We start from the raw sequence: 21,580 nt of genomic DNA on the forward strand, positions 1-21,580 counted from the left end.
ATATAAAAATATTTTTAGAATAAAAGGAAGAGTAGTGACTATAAATCAGATAAGAGTGCGCTATTAATTTTTATATCAAAGCATACTTGTATGAAAAAAATAATAAAATCTGTTTTAAAATATGGAAATGTATTACTTTTTAACATAAAATTTTATATTTTTAAATTAATTTATTTATTAATAAAACAAATATTTATACTAATTTATTACTTATAATTGTTTTTTAAAAAAATAAAGTAATGTATTAATTTTCAAAATTAAAGTTTAAGTAAATAAAATATTTTATTGAAAATTTCCAATCTTAGCTTAAGAAAATTTTTGTACTTTTTTCGAATTTCTGCTGCCCCCCTGCCCCCCCTTGGCGACGCCCTTGGGTATAAATATAAACATAAATACATTTTCGTTAAGGTGCAGGTTACAATTTTATTATTTTTTTTTCTCGAAAACTTGATTCGTTCGCATAAAAATAAGGAAATATTTAACGCATATTTGAGAGTTTTACGAGTAGTAAATAATTAACAAAACCACTTGTAAAAATAAATAAAAACTAGGAACTCGGCCGCCCGCTAGGAGAGCCGCGACCCGCCACTGGTTAAATATCACGCTGTTAGCTTAGTAAAAGTGAAATTCGTCAACAATTTCTAATGCGCGCCGCCTAATCACGCGTAAAATATCACCAAACCGTACAATCGAATAAACTTTTTCACAATCGGGATAATTAGTGCGTTTGTTCGACTCACCTTCCGCCCTTTCCGTCTTGTCGGTCATCTGGGTGGACGCTATCGAATGTTTCTTCTCTCTCTCCTGGGCGTTCTTGTTGAACATATGGGTTCTGAATGTCGGTCTCTCGGCGGGTTCATGGTTCGTTGCTTCCTTCCTAACGCTCTTGCTCTTTTCGAACTTCCTCTCCTCTCTGTCCCACCGCTCGCCGAGGTGGCGCGGGTCTATGGAGGTGTTGGTGGTGGACTCGGCCAGCTCCCAGCTGTCGCGCGACGCCCTGCCGTCGTGCTTGTCGCCGTCCGCCCCGTCCTTGGCCCAGCTGGCGGCGTCGTCGGCCGTCTCGTGGGTCAGGCTGCTCTGCACCTCCCAGTTGGCGCTGAAGGAGTTCCGCTTCGAGTTGTTCTGCATCACGCGGTTCTGGTGCACCCCGAAGGTGTCCCTGTCCTGGCGCTGGGCCATGAAGGACGATTCCCTGATCGGCTCGACGGGGGGCGGGGGCTGGTTGGGGCGGACGACCGGCGGCGGGGGGGCAGGGCCGGGCGGCGCCGGGGGAAGGGAGTTGGGGCCGATCGGGGGAGGCGGAGGGCCCGGTTTCCAGTTGGAGCTGGCCCAGCTTTGCTGGGTGGGCGATTTGGTGCCGTTGAGTGGTACCTATTGGATATCATTTTTTAATTTTGGATATTTTCTTTATATTTCTTAGTGAAAATGTGCACTTATATTTACATAACACTCTATTCCCTATCCTTTTTGACCTGTAGGTATAGAAAAAAACGATAAAGACTAAAATTTTAGGTTATGAACAAATCACTACGCTGATGACCTTGAGTTTGACCTCGGCATTAAATTTCAAGGTCAAACTAACGTTAACTTGAAAAAAAATGAAATCTAATTTTTAAGCTAGCAACAGAACACGAAATTTTACATCCGAATATGTGATCAGAAATTTTTTCGAAATGTCCTTGCATGTCATTTAAAGATCAAACAATTTTTTTTTCTGAATACCTCGACAAGATCGAGTAGTGGAGGAAAATGTTTCATACAAAATTTGTAGGATTTTAAATGACAAATTTGATGACCTTCAAACAAGTTGCTAGGTTAAACCAAGGTCAACTTGGAATCAAATGGAATACGCTATTTTCTATGCCAGCAACCAATATAACACCAAATTTTATGTTGGAATCTGGGATGGAAGAATTTTTCCAGGATGTCCTTGCAGATCATTTGAATGTCAAATTTATTTTTGAGAAAAAAATAATTAAAATAAAAGTAAAAAAAAATTTAATAGAAATATTCGACGGAAATTATTAGTATGGCATTGATATAATTTTTAAATTTAACATTTTTAGGTCAATAATTAAAATTTGTCGAAAAGCCATTCAGGAGGTTGATATCTAATCACCTGTTAACAGCTAATAGAATCCTATTTTGCATTACCATTACCTGTTTGACCTCCAAGTAACCTGCAAGGAGATACCGCAAAAAATTCGTATTTTTTATGTAAACGACAGCAGATATACACGGTGTCCCATTTTAAACAACGCGTTGCAATATCTTCCTAGGGATATTCGATGGTGACCTTGACCTTGACACAAAGGTCAAAGGTCATTTGAAGGTCAACTTGGATTTTTAGATATGATAAATGATTTCTGACAGCGGAAATGGATAGAGCGAAAAATTTTACGTTCAGATACGTCTTCATGTAATGTTAAAGAGTTATTTTAGGGTCAAATAAGGTTCTGAATAAAAATTTGCTATATTTTTCGGGAAAGCACTTACCACGAAAGATTCTGGTTGAAAGTTGCATGGATTGATGGGATCGTACACTGATGACCTTGATCATGACCTAGAGATCAAGACTGAAGGTCTTTGAAGGTCAAATCAAGTTACGAAATAGAAAAACCCTGTCTGCAGCCCCATTAAGTTAAGGCAATGTTTTTATGGCCCAGCCAGTCAAGAAAAGATGGCTCTAATCCAATCAGTCAAGGCAAGGTCACCATGACCCGGCCAACCGGGTCGAAGCGATCTTGCTTTGACTAGCTGGACCATAAAGATTTTGCCTTAATTTAATGGGCAAACAGGGTTCTCCTATTTTGTAACTTGATTGGACCTTCAAAGAACCTTCAAGCTTGACCTCTAGGTCATGGTCAAGGTCATCATCGTATGATTCCATCAAACAATAAATCTTCCAACCAAAATCCGTCGTCGTAAGTTCTTTCCCGAAAAAATATCGCAAAATCTTATTCTAAACCTTATTTGACCCTAAAATAACCCTTTAGGATCACTTTGACCCATAACATAAAGACATATCTGAATGTAAAATTTCCCGCTCTATCCATTTCCGGTATCAGAGATACATCTAACATACATAAAAATCCAAGTTGACTTTCAAATGGCCTCTACGGTTAACCTTTGTGTCAAGGTCACCATCGAATGTCCCCTCAAAACCTTACAACTTTTGTCTAAAAAGTTTCTCTTGTTAATGCTTCCCTAAAATGATATTGCGATATATATTAAAATCTGTAGGTTTCTCTCGCTCCCACACTCAGCTGCGAAAAGAGGCGTACGGTATTATCAAAAGGTTTTGTCACGAGCCGCGCAGCGGCGAGCCGAGGCGCCCGAAGGGCCGGCCCCTCGGTCCTTTATCCAAACGTAGTATTTTGAAGGAGATCTGTTCGCGCCTTCTCTTTGAAATTTCCACTTCAAAAAGAGTTCTCGCCGAAAATGAACTTTTTTCGGTGGGTGTGAGATACCCGAAGTATATCCGATATTTAAACAGAGATGGAGACAATCGTCAGTGAAGACGTCAAAATAATTTTTGTCATTTGACGCGTTTTCCCGGACGATCGGGCCACGGTGGGTCGTTACATTGCCGTTAGGCATCGGTTCCAATCTTTTTGAGAAGCAACTTTGGCAACAAAACGTGATTTGAACATTTTCAATTTTCTGTTTACATTCGCGAAGAACCAGCGTTTCAAATAGCCCGCGCAGGCTCCACCCAGCGTTAGATCGACGTAGTTCATTTTGTAAACTCACGACTGCGAAGCCGATGGTCCGGGTTTCGGCCGAAGGACCGAGAGAAAAGTCAAGTCCGCGCAAGCGAACCTACCTTTCTAGTTCTTTAAAACGGAACACCATGTATATAAAAAAAAAATTGTTTTCCACGTGACCTTATGCATTTGGAACCTCCAGAAACCAAATCTAGCATGGAAAATATTTGTTTTAATTACCAAAACCACTGGTAAAACCTGGGTTCAAATTTTCAACCCTTATTACTCTTCATCTTCGTGTGATCACAATATAATCATCTCTAAGTTCGAGAAATCAGCTAAAAATCTATATTCAGCGGATTCAAGTCGCAAACTCAAACGAATTTGCAGCCTGAAAGCAGCACGATCGACTCACCCTACTCATCTAACCTAACTTCCAAACTCACATACACTGCACAAAGTACGATCAACTCGGTTTCAGGGGTGGTTTTTGGGAAGTTAAAAAAATTAGAAAAAATGAAACCGTCCATCTTCTATGGTTCCTGGGCGTCAAAATATATAAGGTCATAAAGGTATCATCCATGGAACAGATCACTTTTTGTGTCTGTGTTATGTTTGAACAACGATTTCCAAAAATTTCTTATTATTGGAGTATTACTTACATGTGGAGGAGTTTCCGGGCTAGACTTCCCACTAGTATTCAGCGACTCGTCTCCCCACCTCCCAGTCAGCTGCTGCTCGAGCATCATCTTCCTCGTATCCTCCAACTTATTAATGTTCCTCCCCGGCTTGTCAACTTTGCTACTCGTGGACCTCACGGAATGATTAGCGGTGACCATTTCCAGTCTCTGCCTCATCTCCGAGCTCAGTTTGAGCTTCCCAACGCTCCCCGGGGAAGGCCTTGCAGCCCCTATGTCGAAGGCGCGCTTGGTGCTCGCCTTGGTCAGTCGTTCGTTCTCCCGAACCGTAGATTCGAACTCTACCTCCTCCCATTCCGCGGAAGACTGTTCGGTCTTGACGAAGCCGATGGCGTGGCCGTTGGTTATAGTGACCGTCTGTTCCTTGTTGGGCGTCACCTTGCGCTGGTGCTGACGCAGCTTGAAGTGCATGAAGTCCTCCCCGTTCTCCTGAGTAGCGCCGTCTTTCGGAGGCGGCCACCGCCATTTGCCTATGCGGACGGTCTTGGCGCGGCCGTAGGGGTCCATGAAGGGACGCACCTCGCTGGGATCGGTGCCGTCTAGTGGCGGCGGCATAGGTGGTGGTGGTGGTGGTGGGGGTATGCCGTTTCTGCTGATCATGCTCATGTTGGTCATGTTGGAATCGGAACTGGCTTTGCGCGACTTGAAATCGCTCGAAGAGTTCACGCTAGGGGAACTAATTTTTCTGTTGGCGCTGCTGACGGACTTGAAGCTGGCTTTCCTGTTGGGGCTCGAGGTGTTGGACTGGTGCACCTGGGCCTTCACCGTGGTCTGAATGGTTTCCGTGACTTTGACGTCCGTGGAGACGGAAGTGTTTTGTTGGGTAAGTAACTGTTGTAGGGCCTGGTTCTGCGCTAGCAATTGCTGTTGGATTTGGATGTTTTGGGCCATAGCAGACTGGAGAAACGCTCTTTGCAAATTCTGTTGGTACGCTGCTATGTCGGTGCCGTTCTGGGTGATGCCCACGTTAGGCATGTTGAACACGGGCATGAATCCATCTTGTGTCGGACTGAGTAAGGGCATCATCAGCGGCGCGGGGCTAACAATCGGCGCGGGGATAGAGGAGAAGTTGTAACTAGAAGTTCCGGCGCTGTTTTGGGTAGTCCCCCCACCTTTAATGCTGTCGACTAAGTTGTGTTTCTCGGTCAGACTCTTCAAGCTGTCGTTGATGAAAATCGGTCTGAACAGGTCGCTTATGTAATCGTCCACATTACCGTTGGCGTTAACCTTCGGCGTACTCTGACGGTTCTGAGCCGAAGTGAGGCTTTCGACTTCTTGGTCCAACACGGAGCTGCTCTGGCTGTCAGTTCTCGGTCTGTGTCCTCCACCTTTAATTTTAACCACTAGGTCGTCGACGTTCCACGTATCAACACCTGGACACTCCACACCACTTAACACCTCGTCCAGGAAGTCGTCTAGGCCCTCGATGTACTCCTCATTGCATCCACCTCCTTTAATACTAGCTGCTAAAGATCTGGCGTCACTGAGCTCGTCTAGATTCCCATCTAAAACCGGACTGAATAATTCGTCGAGGAACTGGTCAACATCAGAAGCTTGACTCGGCACCCGCACTCTTCTAACATGACTCGCCAAACTTGGGGCTTCGCTGGTGTCGGACATCGCCGAGCTCCTAACACCACTGAATTCAGACTTCTCGATGTGCGCCTTGCTGGAATGCGACCCAGGCGGTGCTTTCTTACCAGCGTACGCCGATTTGATGAATCTAGGACCGCCTCTGTGGGACGTGCTTACGCTGGACACATCTGGGTACTCGAAATCGATCTCCTGCTTCGACATATAGTTCTGGTTCGCTATGACTGGTTTGATGGGCGCCAGCTGCTCTACGGAGTGGTACCTTTCGTTTAACCTCGACGACTGACTTAGTCCTAAATCTGCCAGTGGGGTAGGTTCGGGTTCACTCAGAAGGTTATCCAGACTTCTGGACCGGGCCTTTTCGATGTCGAAGTATCTTTCGTTCAAGGCAGAGTTGCGAGACAAGGCTTCGTGCGACGTTTTCCTGGACGTGGGGGAGTTGAGAGCCACTGGAGATTCCCTTTGAGGCGAGTGGGAGTATTCTCGATGGGTATCCCTTGAGGATTTTCTAGAGCTGTGACGTGACGTTTGTATTTGAGTTGGAGGTGATTGTCTAGGACTCTGCCTCTCGCGTGTCATTTCTCTTGATATTTTACGAGAGATGTTGATGGGGGGCTCAGGTGGAGGTACTTGAGGCCTACTGGGTGATGGCAGGGACAAATGATGGTCTATTTCCACAGGAGAGTGTCTCTTGCCGGCTTTGAGCAAAGACGATTTGCCAACTGGGAACGCTGGACACAATTCCAGCTCTGAAACCAAGTCCATGATGTAGTCGAAACCGTTTCCTTCGGATATAATACCAGCGTCGTCCATAACAACTGTCCATCCTTCAGCTGATACACCCATTGAAGAAACTGCTAAAGCTGCAGCCTGAAAACAAAACAATGTAGATGTGATAGGGGAACAAGAGAAAAAAACTTACTTCCTCGCAAGTAGTCCAGGAATCGACATTTACTGTAGACACTGTACTGTCTGGAAGGGTCAAAGGTAAAGCCGTGTTCGACTTTTGGCGGATACTGCGCCATTCTAGAAGAGCTGGAGGAAGCGTCCTCGCATGCGGCGCTTTTTGTATGCTCCTGGTCAGTTTCCTTTGGAGGGTTTCTTTGATACTGGGTGGCGCGTAGTCTGTTATGAATTTCAACAGATACCTGAAGAATAAATAAAAATTAAAGAGTTAGGATCTAAAAACCACTATGATGGGACTTACTTGTACAACGGAGGACTTGGTTGGAAGCAGCTCAGACAATGGGCCATCAGCTGCCACACGCGTTCCGAATTTTCGTTCTTCCACGACTGATTGCAGAGCTGCACCAACAACTCATCCCTCAGTCCTTTGGAGTTCAACCCCTTGTGAATCATATAGTCCGCTAGGGCCCTTTCTCTAGCTCCGGTGAGTTGAGTATCGTTCGACCAGCGCAGGATCAACTTGAACAAGGCCACCGCGTCCTGGAAGTCCTGATCCCTAGCTGCGGCTTTGGAGAGGAAAGGCGCTGTGATAGGCTCCTTCTTCATATGCAGCTCGGCCCCTTTGAAATACACAGAAGAGAATTTGGCGAACTCGAACTGGTTCAGATCGTGAGGCAGGTTGAGGGTTGGGGGTGACCCGGTAACACCTCCCACCACCTTCACAAGATTCCGCTCCGAGTGCGGTGGAGAATACCCCTCCAGTTTCGAGAAAATAAAAGCCAGCTCCGCCGGTATCTCCAGGTGGTGCACGCTAGCCTTGGAATTCGCCGCCTTCGCGGCAGCTGCGGCGGTAGCTTTCTGAGCCTGCGCCTGCAACTGAGCCTCTCTAGCTGCCCTTTGCTTGGCCCGCTCCTGCGCCACTTTCTCCGCTTCCACCCTCCTCCTGAACTCGGCTTTCCGCTGCGCGAATTTCCTGCGTTCCAGCCTGCCCCTTACCAACGCCTGGGCCTTGATGACGCCCTTTTTGATCTTCTGGTACCTTCCGCGCTGTTGGTAACCACGCCAGTGTTTCTGGATGGTGACGGTGCTGCGCTTGAGGCGCCTATACCTTTTCCGGGCCAGATAACCGCGGATGTTCTTTTGTATTAAGACAGCGGCGCCCTTAAGGGAGTCGCCTCTGGCTTTCTCCAGCTGACGCTCCAAGCTCTCGCGGAGGAATACCCTGGTTGCGCCCAATTGGTAGTCAGGACCCTCTGGAAGTATTTTTATGGGTTGGTGTTTATCGTGACAAGCGAAATGATGTACTTACCAGTTCCTGAGGATGGCATTTGTTGCAGGATCGCACGACATAGGTCTCTAAAGGGCGCGCCTCTGGGTATTCCAGACAACAGATACCTGTAATAAAACAGTTCTATATTGCCCCAGAAGTAGTGTATAAAAATATTTAATTCATATCATCTTGTGTTAAATAATAGTAGTAAGTGGTTATATAAACCATACGGAAGTCTCCGCATTCTAGAACTAATAATTGCACAGAAACTGTAATTAACGCAGGTGTTTATGTGAATTAAAAAGTGTAGTTGTGTAACGTGTGAACTGTTTATTTTCCAGTTTTGTTGATAAATTATCAGCTTTTAGGTATAAATTTGAAAAAATGTTAAATGAAAAAGCGGGGCACTAAAGAAATGTTCAGTTCCGTGGATTTGGCGGGAAATTTAAAAATAATGTAACAGAAATAAAATACTTGTTTTAAAAACTAGTTTAAACGAAACATACTGCAGATTTACCTCTTTCCTATGCAATTTCGAACACACGTAAGTGCAAATAAACGATCATAGTTACTTTAGAAGCACTTTTAACTTTATATAATAACGCTTTTCTCCGTCTAAGCTCGCGGAAGGCGACTGTAATAGTAAACAGAAACAAATCCTGCTAGTGTGGAGTACGATGGTCATGATATGTCAAATGTCAGTCCCGCGTAAAAGTTTTGCATTCCAGCCAATAATTTTATTGTTTTTCCTCGGGCGCTTCGTTAGTTTGACCTCACAATAACAAACATTATCATTATTATCCGATCACGTAATGTAAAATAAACACACACCAATTACGTGATGAGAACAGTTTCATATTACACCTTCGTTATACAGTGTGTTAGAACTTTGACTGCCATTACTTCACAATAAAGTAGATTAAGAGTAGATGAACAAAAAAGTTGTATATGGGTCTAACATTCATAGATTCCAAAATGCGTTGAGTTGAGGAATTTTTATCACAACTTGACTTGAACAACGCGCGCCAGGCTTTGGTTTATAATGAGTGACACAAAATCCAAAGGTAAGCAATTATTGTGAAAATTGATAAATTTATAAGTGCTATGTCTAGGATTCCTTTCGACAATATATAAAATATTATGTTCTTCGGGATTCATGTGTCGGTTGGGGACTTGATTTTCAGACGAGGAACAACACTGACAATATCAAGTCGTGCTCTAACAAATTTGCAGCTAACCTTCCCTTAAATTAATAGCATATCGCGATACTCACATATGCTACATTTTAAAAAGCGGAGAGAGAAACTTCGACAAAAACTAACGAAACAGTGGCGCGCAAAAACACTTTCCACGGGCACGATTAAACTGTTAATACCAACTGATCGTACTTTATGGAATTTTATTGGATAATAAAATGAATTATTTTATTAAAGCCAAACAAAAACAAATTCAAAGTGGTAAACATTGTTGAGGATGGTGTTTTGTGCACATAATCCTGGTATGGTATTAACAAAATTATATGGTATGGTATTAACTAAAATCCTGGTATGGTATAACAAAATCCTGGTATGGTATTAAATTAATGGTATTAAATTAATGTTATTAAATTATTGGTATTAAATTATTGCTATTAAATTAATGGTATTGAATTAAAGGTATTAAATTAATGGTATTAAATTATATTATGTACACAAAATCTAAGTCTTGTACGTCAGCTTTGAAAATATGTTGGTCTTGTGACCTATATCATATACCAACTGATCGTTCTTTATCGAATTTTACTATTTAATAAAATGAATCATTTTATTAAAGCAAACATGAACAAATTCAAAGAAGTGGTAAACAGTGTATATGATGATATTCTGTTCACAAATTTCTGGTATGGTATTAACAAAATCCTGGTATGGTATTAACAAAAATATATGGTATGGTATTAAGAATAATCCTGGTATGGTATTAAATTAATGGTATTAAGTGGTATTATGAGCACAAAATCGAAGTCTTATACGTCAACTTTGAAAATATGTTGGGCTTGTGACCTATTTCATATACCAACTGATCGTTCTTTATATTTTATATATTTATTAGTTAATAAAATTNATTATTGTGAAAATTGATAAATTTATAAGTGCTATGTCTAGGATTCCTTTCGACAATATATAAAATATTATGTTCTTCGGGATTCATGTGTCGGTTGGGGACTTGATTTTCAGACGAGGAACAACACTGACAATATCAAGAAGACAAATGCGTCGTGTCCTAACAAATTTGCAGCTAACTTTCCCGTAAATTAATAGTATATCGCGATACTCACATATGCTACATTTTAAAAAGCGGAGAGAAAAACCTCAAGAAAAACTAACGAAACAGTGGCGCGCAAAAACACTTTTCACGAGCACCAATTAAACTGTTAAATACCAACAGTGTGCACATAATCCTGGTATGGTATTAACAAAAATATATGGTATGGTATTAAATTAATGTTATTAAATTATCGGTATTAAATTAATGGTATTGAATGAAAGGTATTCAATTAATGGTATTAAATTGTATTATGTGCACAAAATCGAAGTCTTGTACGTAAACTTTGAAAATTTGAAAATATGATGGGCTTGTGACCACCAACTGATCGTTTTTTATCGAATTTTACTATTTAATAAAATTAATCATTCTATTAAAGCAAACATAAACAAATTTAAACAAGTGGTAAGTGTATATGATGGTATTCTGTTCACAAATTTCTGGTATGGTATTAATAAAATCCTGGTATGATATCAACAAAAATGTATGGTATGGTATTAAGAATAATTTTGGTATGGCATAAATGGTATTATGTGCACAAAATGGAAGTCTTATACGCCAACTTTGAAAATATGTTGGGCTTGTAACCTATTTCATATACCAACTGATCGTTCTGCCTCGAATTTTACTATTTAATAAAATGAATCATTTTATTAAAGCAAACATAAACAAATTCAAAGTGGTAAACAGTGTATATGATGGTATTCTGTTCACAAATTCCTGGTATGATATTAACAAAATCCTGGTATGGTATTAACAAAAATGTATGGTATGGTATTAAATTAATGAGATTAAATGGTATTATGTGCACAAAATCGAAGTCTTATACGTCAACTTTGAAAATATGTTGGGCTTGTGACCTATTTCATATACCAACTGATCGTTCTTTATCGAATTTTACTATTTAATAAAATGAACCATTTTATTAAAGCAAACATAAACAAATTTAAAGAGCGGTAAACAGTGTATATGATGGTATTCTGTTCACAAATTCCTGGTATGGTATTAACAAAATCCTGGTATAGTATTAAATTAATAAGATTAAATGGTATTATGTGCACAAAATCGATGTCTTGTACGTCAACTTTGAAAATATGTTGGGCTTGTGACTTATTTCATATACCAACTAATCGTACTTTATCGAATTTTATTAATTAATCATTTTATTAAAGCAAACATAGACAAACTTAAAGAAGTGGTAAACAGTGTATATGATGGTATTCTGTTCACAAATTCCCGGTATGATATTTAACAAAATCCTGGTATGGTATTAACAAAAATGTATGGTATGGTATTAAATTAATAGTATTAAATGGTATTATGTGCACAAAATCGAAGTCTTATACGTCAACTTTGAAAATATGTTGGGCTTGTGACCTATTTCATATACCAACTGATCGTTCTTTATCGAATTTTACTATTTAATAAAATGAACCATTTTATTAAAGCAAACATAAACAAATTTAAAGAGCGGTAAACAGTGTATATGATGGTATTCTGTTCACAAATTCCTGGTATGGTATTAACAAAATCCTGGTATGGTATTAACAAAAATATATGTTATGGTATTAAGAATAAACCTGGTATGGTATTAAATTAATGATATTAAGTGGTATTATGTGCAAAAAATCGAAGTCTTGTACGTCAACTTTGAAAATATGTTGGGCTTGTGACCTATTTCATATACCCACTGATCGTTCTTATCGAATTTTACTACTTAATAAAATGTATCATTTTATTAAAGCTAAACATAAACAAATTTAAAGAAGTGGTAAACAGTGTATATGATGGTATTCTGTTCACAAATTCCTGGTATGGTNCTTGATTTCCACGTCGGAACCCACTTCCACGCCTTCCTGACCATGCCTTCGAACGTCATTAATTATTTATTTGTGAGCATGGGAAGAGGATTGAGATTCTTGTGTGTTTGTATTCGCGCATAATCAGTATTGATGAAATTCCTTCTTTAAATTTACATCTTTTACTAGACAGGGGCTCCAAATTTGGTACAGACATCGCTACTGGATTTTAAAGATCGTTTTGAAGGCTTGGTTGGATTAAAAATGACTCTAAATTTATTTAAAGCCAATAATGACACTGAACAACTACGTCTTAAAACTTAACCATAAAAAGATGAGCGGATTTTGGAAAGTGAGCTTAATTTTTATTCTGTGAATACGGAATTATGAAAAAGACAAACCTTAACTGCCTCCTGTGGAAGTAGACGTTCCCCAGGTGCAACACGGAGGCCAATATCTTTATAATAGCTTCTTGTTCAGCCTCTCCCACGCCAAGGACCTCCATTGCCCTTGTAAGGGCTCCCCAGTCAGCTCCCGAACCGGAATGACCCGGTGCACAATCACCACCTCCTAAAAGAAGCAAGCTTGATGAAGTATTCCATCATACTCCATCAAGTTTCGCCCAAACTCACCTTGGTTCAAGTAGAAATATTTATCCGGCTCCACCAGCCCGTATTTCTGCCTTTCCGTGTTGTTCAGTCCACCTAGGAGCTCGTAAAACACGTGGTAGTTCCTTTCCCCCGGGGCCTGGGTGACGATTCTGGACTTTTCCAGCAAGTACTGAGTGACCTTGGCGCCTATGATGGCGCCGTTCTTGAAGTAGACCTCCAGGTACTTGCCGAATCTCGAACTGTTGTCATTCCTGGTGGTCCTCGCGTTACCGAAGGCTTCCAGCAGGGGCGCGGCTTCCAAGATTTGTTCCGTCACCAGGGCTTGGCCTCTGGGTGCCGAAGGCGCTACCGCCGCGAGGTACTGCATCACTAGTTTCGTGGATTCAGTCTTTCCGGAGCCGCTCTCGCCGCTAATAACGACAACCTGAAATTATTGTGAGGGGTTAACTGATAAACACTTACATTCCGAGGAGTTTGCCATCTTTTGAATATTTCTGAATAATTCTAACAATTGACTCTTGATTCTTAAGGCAGGTCTGACAGTTTGATTTGTGGTAAATACTTTTACGCTGTTCACAACGTTTTGCATAAAGGGGAAACTTAACTTTTCCTTACCGAATTATACGGTCAGAACAGTATTAGAAACTAAAGTTCACTGTTGCACAAAAGTTGTGTATTTTGTTGTAAAAAATAGTTACTTAGTGTTTCAAAAGACCACTGTGCGTTGCTGCTAAATGAAATATTTGCATAATGTGTTTTGAAAGCATGTAACTGAAACGACTGTTTTATTTTCTTTCTTTTTTTTTAATATGATTCCTTAGTAAAACTGAACAGGTGTAGAGAAATTTTTGAAATAGAATCAACATAAAACAACGATAGGTAATATTGATTCACTATTGTTCATTTTTTTGGGCACCCGGTACAGAATTTAAGGAAGTTAAATCCACCTAATATATGTAAACAAATTCAACGCAAATTTGTATAATTACATACTTGTTAATTGTGTTATGTAACATTGACCAGCTTTTAATCCAAAAGTGTGTCTGAAAGTAATGGTAGGAATCTTTCTCTGATATACATTCTCTTTCAAGAACTGTTGTTACATCGTAATGTCGTAAAACGTATTAGTAAATAGAGAAAAATGGGTAATTTCGAGGAAATTGACTTTCTAATGTGATATACAGGTGACGTAGGTAATAAAAAAATATGTCAAAAATGTTCTTTGATGATGAGGCGTATTAATATTGAACGTAAATTCTTTAATCAGTGGCAAACCAGCTGTTATAAAAAATACCATAATATATAATTCTTTTTGCGTTACGCCTCTTTTGTGTGTATACAGGGCGTCCCATAATTAGAGTGTAATACTTTAGCAGTAGATTCTACGATCAAAAATAAGATTATTTTTTCCTATAAATAAGGGTCGAAAATGCTAAGGGCTAAGGAAGCTACGCCCCCCCGAAAAGGGGCCTCAGGAGATATATTTTTCAAAATATTTTCAAAACCAGTTAATGTTGTGCAAAAAACAAACGCTTAGGAGGGGAATTCTGGAAGAAAGCCTAAATAGTTGAAGTGAAAATGAGAACAGTGTGGAGATGGGAGGAAGATGATCGGCGGACATCTGTTATAAAAAATACCATAATATATCATTCTTTTTGCGTTACGCCTCTTTTGTGTGTATACAGGCCGTCCCATAATTAGTGTGTAATACTTTTACAGTAGATTCTACGATCAAAAATAAGATTATTTTTTCCTATAAATAAGGGTCGAAAATGCTTGCTAAGGAAGCTACGCCCCCCGAAAAGGGGCCTCAGGAGATATATTTTTCAAAATATTTCCAAAACCAGTTAATGTTGTGCAAAACCATACTTATCGTATCAACTTCGACGTCACCTGTTACGTGGGTGTTGTATAATAATGAAAACGTAATATCGACAGTTGGTAGAAGGAAGCGCAAAAAACAAACGCTTAGGAGGGGAATTCTGGAAGAAAGCCAAAATAGTTGAAATGAGAATGAGAACAGTGTGGAGATGGGAGGAAGATGATCGGCGGACAGTGTGACAAAATAGTGAAAAATTAAAGCGATTAACCCGTATTATAATTCTTTAATTACTTTGTTGTTAATTGTTCTATGAAATCTTATGATTGTGATGGTTATAGATGTTTCATGATCATAATTCTTTGTATGCTTAGTCTCGATTGCTTTATGCTCAAGGGCATATATTTTCCTAAGATAAAACTGTTACAATTATTATTAGTGATTGCTCATTATTTATTACATGTTAAAATATGTATATATTGTCGCGACTGTCCAGATATTGCAATAACAACTTGTTTGTTTCACATTTAACTTGTTTTATCATGATTACGTTCGAAAAACAACTAATAAAGCATTTCTTGTGCTCACTTTATGTCAAGACGCATATAAGGGCCTTGTTGAATTCACTAACACTTTCGTCCTTGAAAACGAATTTGAAAAAAAAAAATAATTAAATACAAAAAAAGAATTGCTAAAACATATCTTCCGAAATCTCAACTATAGCTGGATTGCCTCCCGTATGGGACTCCAGTACCTTCCGGCCCTGCCGGCTAACTAACACCAAACCTCTTCAGTTTTACTTGGAAGTGTGTATGTCTAATTNTCTAAGATCAAAAATAAGATTATTTTTTCCTATAAATAAGGGTCGAAAATGCTTGCTAAGGAAGCTACGCCCCCCGAAAAGGGGCCTCAGGAGATATATTTTTCAAAATATTTCTAAAACCAGTTATGTGGGTGTTGTATAATAATGAAAACGTTATATCGACAGTTGGTAGAAGGAAGCGCAAAAAACAAACGCTTAGGAGGGGAATTCTGGAAGAAAGCCTAAATAGTTGAAGTGAGAACAGTGTGGAGATGGGAGGAAGATGATCGGCGGACAGTGTGACAAAACAGTGGAAAATTAAAGCGATTAACCCATATTATAATTAGCAAGTAATTATTCTTTAAGTACTTTGTTGTTAATTGTTCTATGAAATCTTATGATTGTGATGGTTATAGATGTTTCATGACAATAATTCTTTGTATGCTTAGTCTCCATTGCTTTATGCTCAAGGGCATATATTTTTCTAAGATAAAATTGTTACAATTATTATTAGTGATTGCTCATTATTTATTACATGTTAAAATATGTATATATTGTCGTGACTGCCCAGATATTGCAATAACAACTTGTTTGTTTCACATTTAACTTGTTTTATCATGATTACGTTGTTCAAAAAACAACTAATAAAGCATTTCTTGTGCTCACTTTATGTCAAGACGCATATAAGGGCCTTGTTGAATTCACTAACACTTTCGTCCTTGAGGCACGAATTTGAAAAAAAATAATAATTAAATACAAGAAAAGAATTGCTAAAACAGATCTTCCGAAATCTCAACTATAGCTGGATTGCCTCCCGTATGGGACTCCAGTACCTTCCGGCCCTGCCGGCTAACTAACACCAAACCTCTTCAGTTTTACTTGGAAGTGTGTATGTCTAATTCGAGCGAGGTGATATTTAGTGACACATTAAATGAGTCGGGTTAATTATAATTAGCAAAGGATCTTAATTTATGCCTTTTGTTAGCGGTTGTTTTGTATTTATATTTGGGTAGTTAGAGCAACGATCGTGGGTTTCTCTGCCATGCTCTTTCCCCACAGGAGCTCTAGGTGAGCCTGGCACTCTCATTTTACGTTAAATGGTTGTTAATGTTTTTGTTGTTCTTTCTATTTGTCACATGTTTAATTTGAAGACTGTTGTATGTAAATAATAAAGTTAGGTGTATTTACTCTGTTTTTGTTTTATAAAATTAAACCATACTTTCCCTCTTTAAAGTTAGTAGTCAGTGCCTTCCGGTCAATTAAAAAAATAGACGTATACAACGTAGGTATTCTTTTTTTTGGTCGAACCCGGGGTTGTTATACTACAATGTATCATTATGAATTTTGGTATGTTAGACACTCAATGAGTGTTCTAACGAACTACAAGAAAATTGTTTAAACATTTTAGTCAGGGGTATCTCAGGCAGGGGGGCTCACGCATAAAATGCTCCCCCAATTTTTTGCATTTATTTTAAACATCAAACTATCATAGATATGAGTTTTGCACAAAAAAATGTACTCTTGATTTACTTCGATAAAATGCTTCGTTTTCGGGAAAAGTCGATTTTAAAGTTCTATTACATAATCTCAAGAATGGAAAAGGATTACATGAATAGGTAGGTAGGCCATGAAAACAAACGTTTGTTTATTTGAATTAATTTGACAGATTATTAAACTTAAATGTTTGCTTTCACTTTACGGTGCTGTATTGGATATTAAGTAAAATTTAAAGAAAAAATGCAGAACTTTAATAATAATTTTAATAGACATTCATTTTGTGTATGGATTTTACAATGGGAGAGCACTAGCGGCATCAAAGAAATGCCAACGGAGATACCCGCATCGGAGGCAACCTGGACATAGAATATTTTCTACGGTCCATAGACGATTAACGGAAAATGGATCTTTTAAAAAATTGTGCGGTCAAGGAAGGCCACCAAATGATAATAATTTTGAAAATGCCTTAAAATAATTTGATGATCATCCTAAAATCAGCATCCGCGCAGTGTCAAGAGCCACTAATATTCCACGAACATACGTAATGAGAAATGTAAGAAACGTGTATTAAAACTAATCCAAAGCTCTCATTTTAGCTTTCACGAATGTCGAGGCCTTCGATCGAATTTTCTCAGTGGATCATTAATAATGAAAATTTGCTTACATTAATTCTCTGGACCGATGAGATGACTTTCACCAGAAATTGAGCTCTTAATTTTCACAATACCCACTGCTGGGCAATTCAAATGACAATTCGAAGGTAGTTCGGCGTAATAATTTTCAACAGAGGTTTTCAGTTAATTTGTGGACGGGGATTATCGATAACGAATTAATTGGACCTGTTGAAATTTCAAATTTTCGAAATAAATTGTTTAATATATTGGAAGATCTGTCAATATTAGAGGAAACATGTACTTTCAGAACGATGGAGCTTCAGCTCATAAGAGTAGGAATGTGAAAAACTAGTTGAACGAATATTTTCCAGAAAGGTGGGTTGTACCAAGCGGTCCCATTGCCTGGCCACCTCGTTTACCTGATCTTAATCCTCAACATTATTACTTATGGGACATTTAAATAGTATCGTTTATAACACCGAAATGGATACTAGAGGGGAATTAGTAGAAAAAATAAATTTGGCCTCTAATATGCTAAGGAACAATGAATTTGAAATTCTTCGTACCTCTCATCTTATCACCTTATCTGGAACCCAAGGAACTGAGACAAGTGTCAACAAGGAAGCTTTTGGAGTTTGTCAAAAGGACAAAACTACTTGCTGAATAGGACTAGTAGTGGGACGCATAATAATAGGCCTAATTAAAATTACTAAAAATTTAAGTTTATATTAATCTGTCAAATTAATTTAAAAAAATGCTGTTATTTTCATGGCCTACCTACCTATTCATGTAATCCTTTTCCATTCTTGAAGTTATGTAATAAAAAATTAAAATCGACTTTTCTCGAAAATGAAGCATTTTATCGAAGAGTAAATCAAGAGTACATTTTTTTGTAAAAAACTTATCTCTATCATAGTTTAATGTTTAAATTTGAAAATATTGACATGCAAAAAATAGGGGGCATATTTTACGCATGAGCCCCCCCGCCTCAGACACACCTGACTAAAATTTTTAAACAGTTTTCTTCTAATTCGTTAGAACATTCATTGAGTGTCCAACAAACCAAAATTCATAATGGTTAATTGGTTTTCGAAATATTTTGAAAAATATGATCTCCTGGGGACCCTGAGGCCCCTTTTTTGTTTATAGGAAAAAATAATCTTATTTTTGATCGTAGAATCTACTTCTCTAAAGTATTGCACACCAATTATGGGACACCCTCTATTCGCACTAATAAAGGTGATGAGCCAAGTGAAAGGTTACTTGTCATCGAATATTTTTCGTGTTAGTCGGATGAAATAACAAAAAGAATTCTTTAATACACGTGTTATACGCGGACAAGCGGAATTTGATCAAGCTGTAAATGATGATCATTCCCTTGAATTTGCTATTAAACTTGGTATTAAAAATGAAACAGCAAGCAACAAATAGCGCATTACATTTCAAGTAGCAAATAACCGATGGCAGCTATTACTACCATTATACCTGTGGTGATGGCAAAGCAGAATACGCGGCCGCCCCCAGGGCGAACAGGTGGGGCGGCAGCTCCCCTATCATCCTCCCCTTGTACCTCTGCGCGGACTCGATGCCGTAACTTCCATCGAACATCCTGTAGGGGTTGACGGCCACCAAGATGCTGCCGGCGTAGGTGTAGATGAGGTTGCGGTCGTAGCGCAGCTTCAGGTTCCAAATGAGGGCGGCTTCGTGGAGCTCCGTCAGCTGGATCATATCCTCGACGCCGCCGGGACCGAGGTCCTGGCGGCGCCGCACCTGGCCTTCCCCTTCGGCCAGGGCGAAGGTCTGGGCCTGAAACGAAAGCAAAAGGGTTAATAATTTTAATAAATGTACTTTAATTTTATTAAATGTAGGTCTCAGTATTTCCAAGTCTGAATAATGTACACGTTTTGCTCACAGATGACAAGATAGAGTAATTTATGCCAAAACGGACTGTGAAAACTGCAGGTTTCTAACTCTTACGGTTCAGACGCTATCTAGCCTCATTTAGAGAGCTGAAATCGTGATTTTTTTCAAAAACAACTGATTATCTCGAAAAGTTACGTTTTAAACACCATGTACATTAATAAACTCTATCTAATATTAATCATGTAATTCAAAAACGCAATAAAATACAGTTCCATTTAAAATAATTTTAAATTTATGTAGCGCCCACGCGAAATGGAACACCCTGTAAAGCTAAAAATATTTTCTTTCCATGGCCCACATGATTCCAGGCAACTATTATGAAAACCATTTTTTTATAAAATTTACAGTTGCAGAGTTACAGAAGAATCCCTCTTAGGTGGAACATATACCAAAGCGACCGTAGATTTGTGAAGATAATCTAGTTTCTATCAAAATTCACATATCTATTTGTTGTTCTATACAAGGTGTGCGTAAATTAATGTTACATTACATAACAATTTTTGGAACCTTCTAAAATGTTACGCCTATGGAAGTCTACGTGTTGAAAATTAGTCCATGCGTGCTATTTTGGTACATAGGGTACGTCAGCTCTTCTGTAGCATAAGTTAAACTTTTATCCTTATTAGATCGAAGTGTAGTATACATATTTCGATGTTTTTTTACGTTTTCCCATAACCAAGCACAAAAATTAATGACCAAAAACGACGATGATGTCATAGTCGCGACATGTGGGACACAAGACGCCTCATCTTTCAGCCGGAACCGAAATACTACTTTTTATAATTGCACTACGATGTCGTCATGGTAATTGTCTTCCTCGATCTCGGCGTAAATCATATCTTCATCTACGAGTTGCACAACAAAACAAAGGGATTACAAAATATCCAACAAAGTATCAAATGGGTTGGGTTCCGCCTGTCTGAGTCACCGGCTCGTCTGAATATAGGGCCTTCTACACATTTTTAAAGTCTGCTTTGTCTGAACCTAGACGAAGTAACTAGCTGCTAACGGCAGACAGTTTTAAAGGTCATCGGTATTGGCGGACAATGTGAGGCTGTTAGCTCATATTTATAAGCAATTAAATAATGACTGCTTTCAATGATATTTTAATTTGTTTTGAAAAGGTCAAGATCTATGTAAATGGTCACAGAGACTTCAAAAGCTGCTAATGGAAAAGGTAAAAAAAAATATCACGTTACAATGAAAAACAAGATTTCTGCTTCTAGTACTGGAAAAGATAAATGATAAAAACAGAAACACATAAAAATATATTTCCGAAAATTCGTTACGCTGTGTATATCCATAACCTGAAAACATCCAGTGATGCCCTGGTTTGTCTCGTATTATGAAATAGTGCCGAGCTATGTAACCATTCCGAACGAATTAGCTAACCATAATAAAAAATAAATTGGTAACAAATTCTTCGGCATACTCCGAGATCGTTGCCTTTCACTTGTCGCTTTGTACGAGATTTTATTTGTAAATCTTGTGGGAGCCTGCGACAATTATCCATCGACAATTTTGAATTGGGGCTCAATCGGTAATTTGTACAGGACGAACGCCGTTTCGGTGCAAGAAATCGCATAACGAGAAGTTAAAAGTAGAAGCATTTTAAATGGAAATGGCGGAATCAAAATAAAAAACCATGTGAAGCAATACGTATCAATATAGCGTCTCTACTCCAGTAAGGATACGGTTGATGTTTTGATATTTGACTGTTTCGAAACAGCCAAAAAGTGCAGTTCTACTTCATCAATTACCAGTGAGGTATCTAAGCGATTAATTATTTTATAAATCGATTATTATTCGATTTTCCTGACAGGTGCTCAAGCAGATAAAATGAATTTGTACTCAAAAATCGATTAGATTTTAATAAAATCAATTGTATGCATAAGAAATATTGTATATTCAATTTATTGTTTGTCACAGTAACATTATTGTTAGTACTAGTACTATTAATTATTCTATTCTTTTTTGCAAAATGAGAAAAAAATAAGTGGATACTAACAGTGCTTGTTGTAAGCACTTCAGTTAACGTTA

At 38.8% G+C, this 21,580-nt stretch overlaps 1 protein-coding gene across 1 annotated transcript in view; it reads right to left on the reverse strand.

Annotated features, from left to right (window-relative positions):
• Positions 1 to 21,580, reverse strand: part of LOC108917981 (unconventional myosin-XV) — a 67,440-nt gene that overhangs the window by 39,626 nt on the left and 6,234 nt on the right. The window contains exons 2-10 of the mRNA XM_023457307.1: positions 19,103 to 19,423; positions 12,907 to 13,309; positions 12,676 to 12,844; positions 12,279 to 12,341; positions 8,214 to 8,299; positions 7,206 to 8,157; positions 6,921 to 7,146; positions 4,370 to 6,868; positions 741 to 1,371 (exon numbers count right to left, since the gene is read on the reverse strand). Of these exons, the coding sequence (XP_023313075.1) occupies positions 741 to 1,371; positions 4,370 to 6,868; positions 6,921 to 7,146; positions 7,206 to 8,157; positions 8,214 to 8,299; positions 12,279 to 12,341; positions 12,676 to 12,844; positions 12,907 to 13,309; positions 19,103 to 19,423 (5,350 nt within the window). The remainder of the gene's footprint in view (positions 1 to 740; positions 1,372 to 4,369; positions 6,869 to 6,920; positions 7,147 to 7,205; positions 8,158 to 8,213; positions 8,300 to 12,278; positions 12,342 to 12,675; positions 12,845 to 12,906; positions 13,310 to 19,102; positions 19,424 to 21,580) is intronic.

Source organism: Anoplophora glabripennis, unplaced genomic scaffold (assembly GCF_000390285.2).
Source record: "Anoplophora glabripennis isolate ALB-LARVAE unplaced genomic scaffold, Agla_2.0 scaffold90, whole genome shotgun sequence".
Taxonomy (NCBI): Eukaryota; Metazoa; Arthropoda; class Insecta; order Coleoptera; family Cerambycidae; genus Anoplophora; species Anoplophora glabripennis.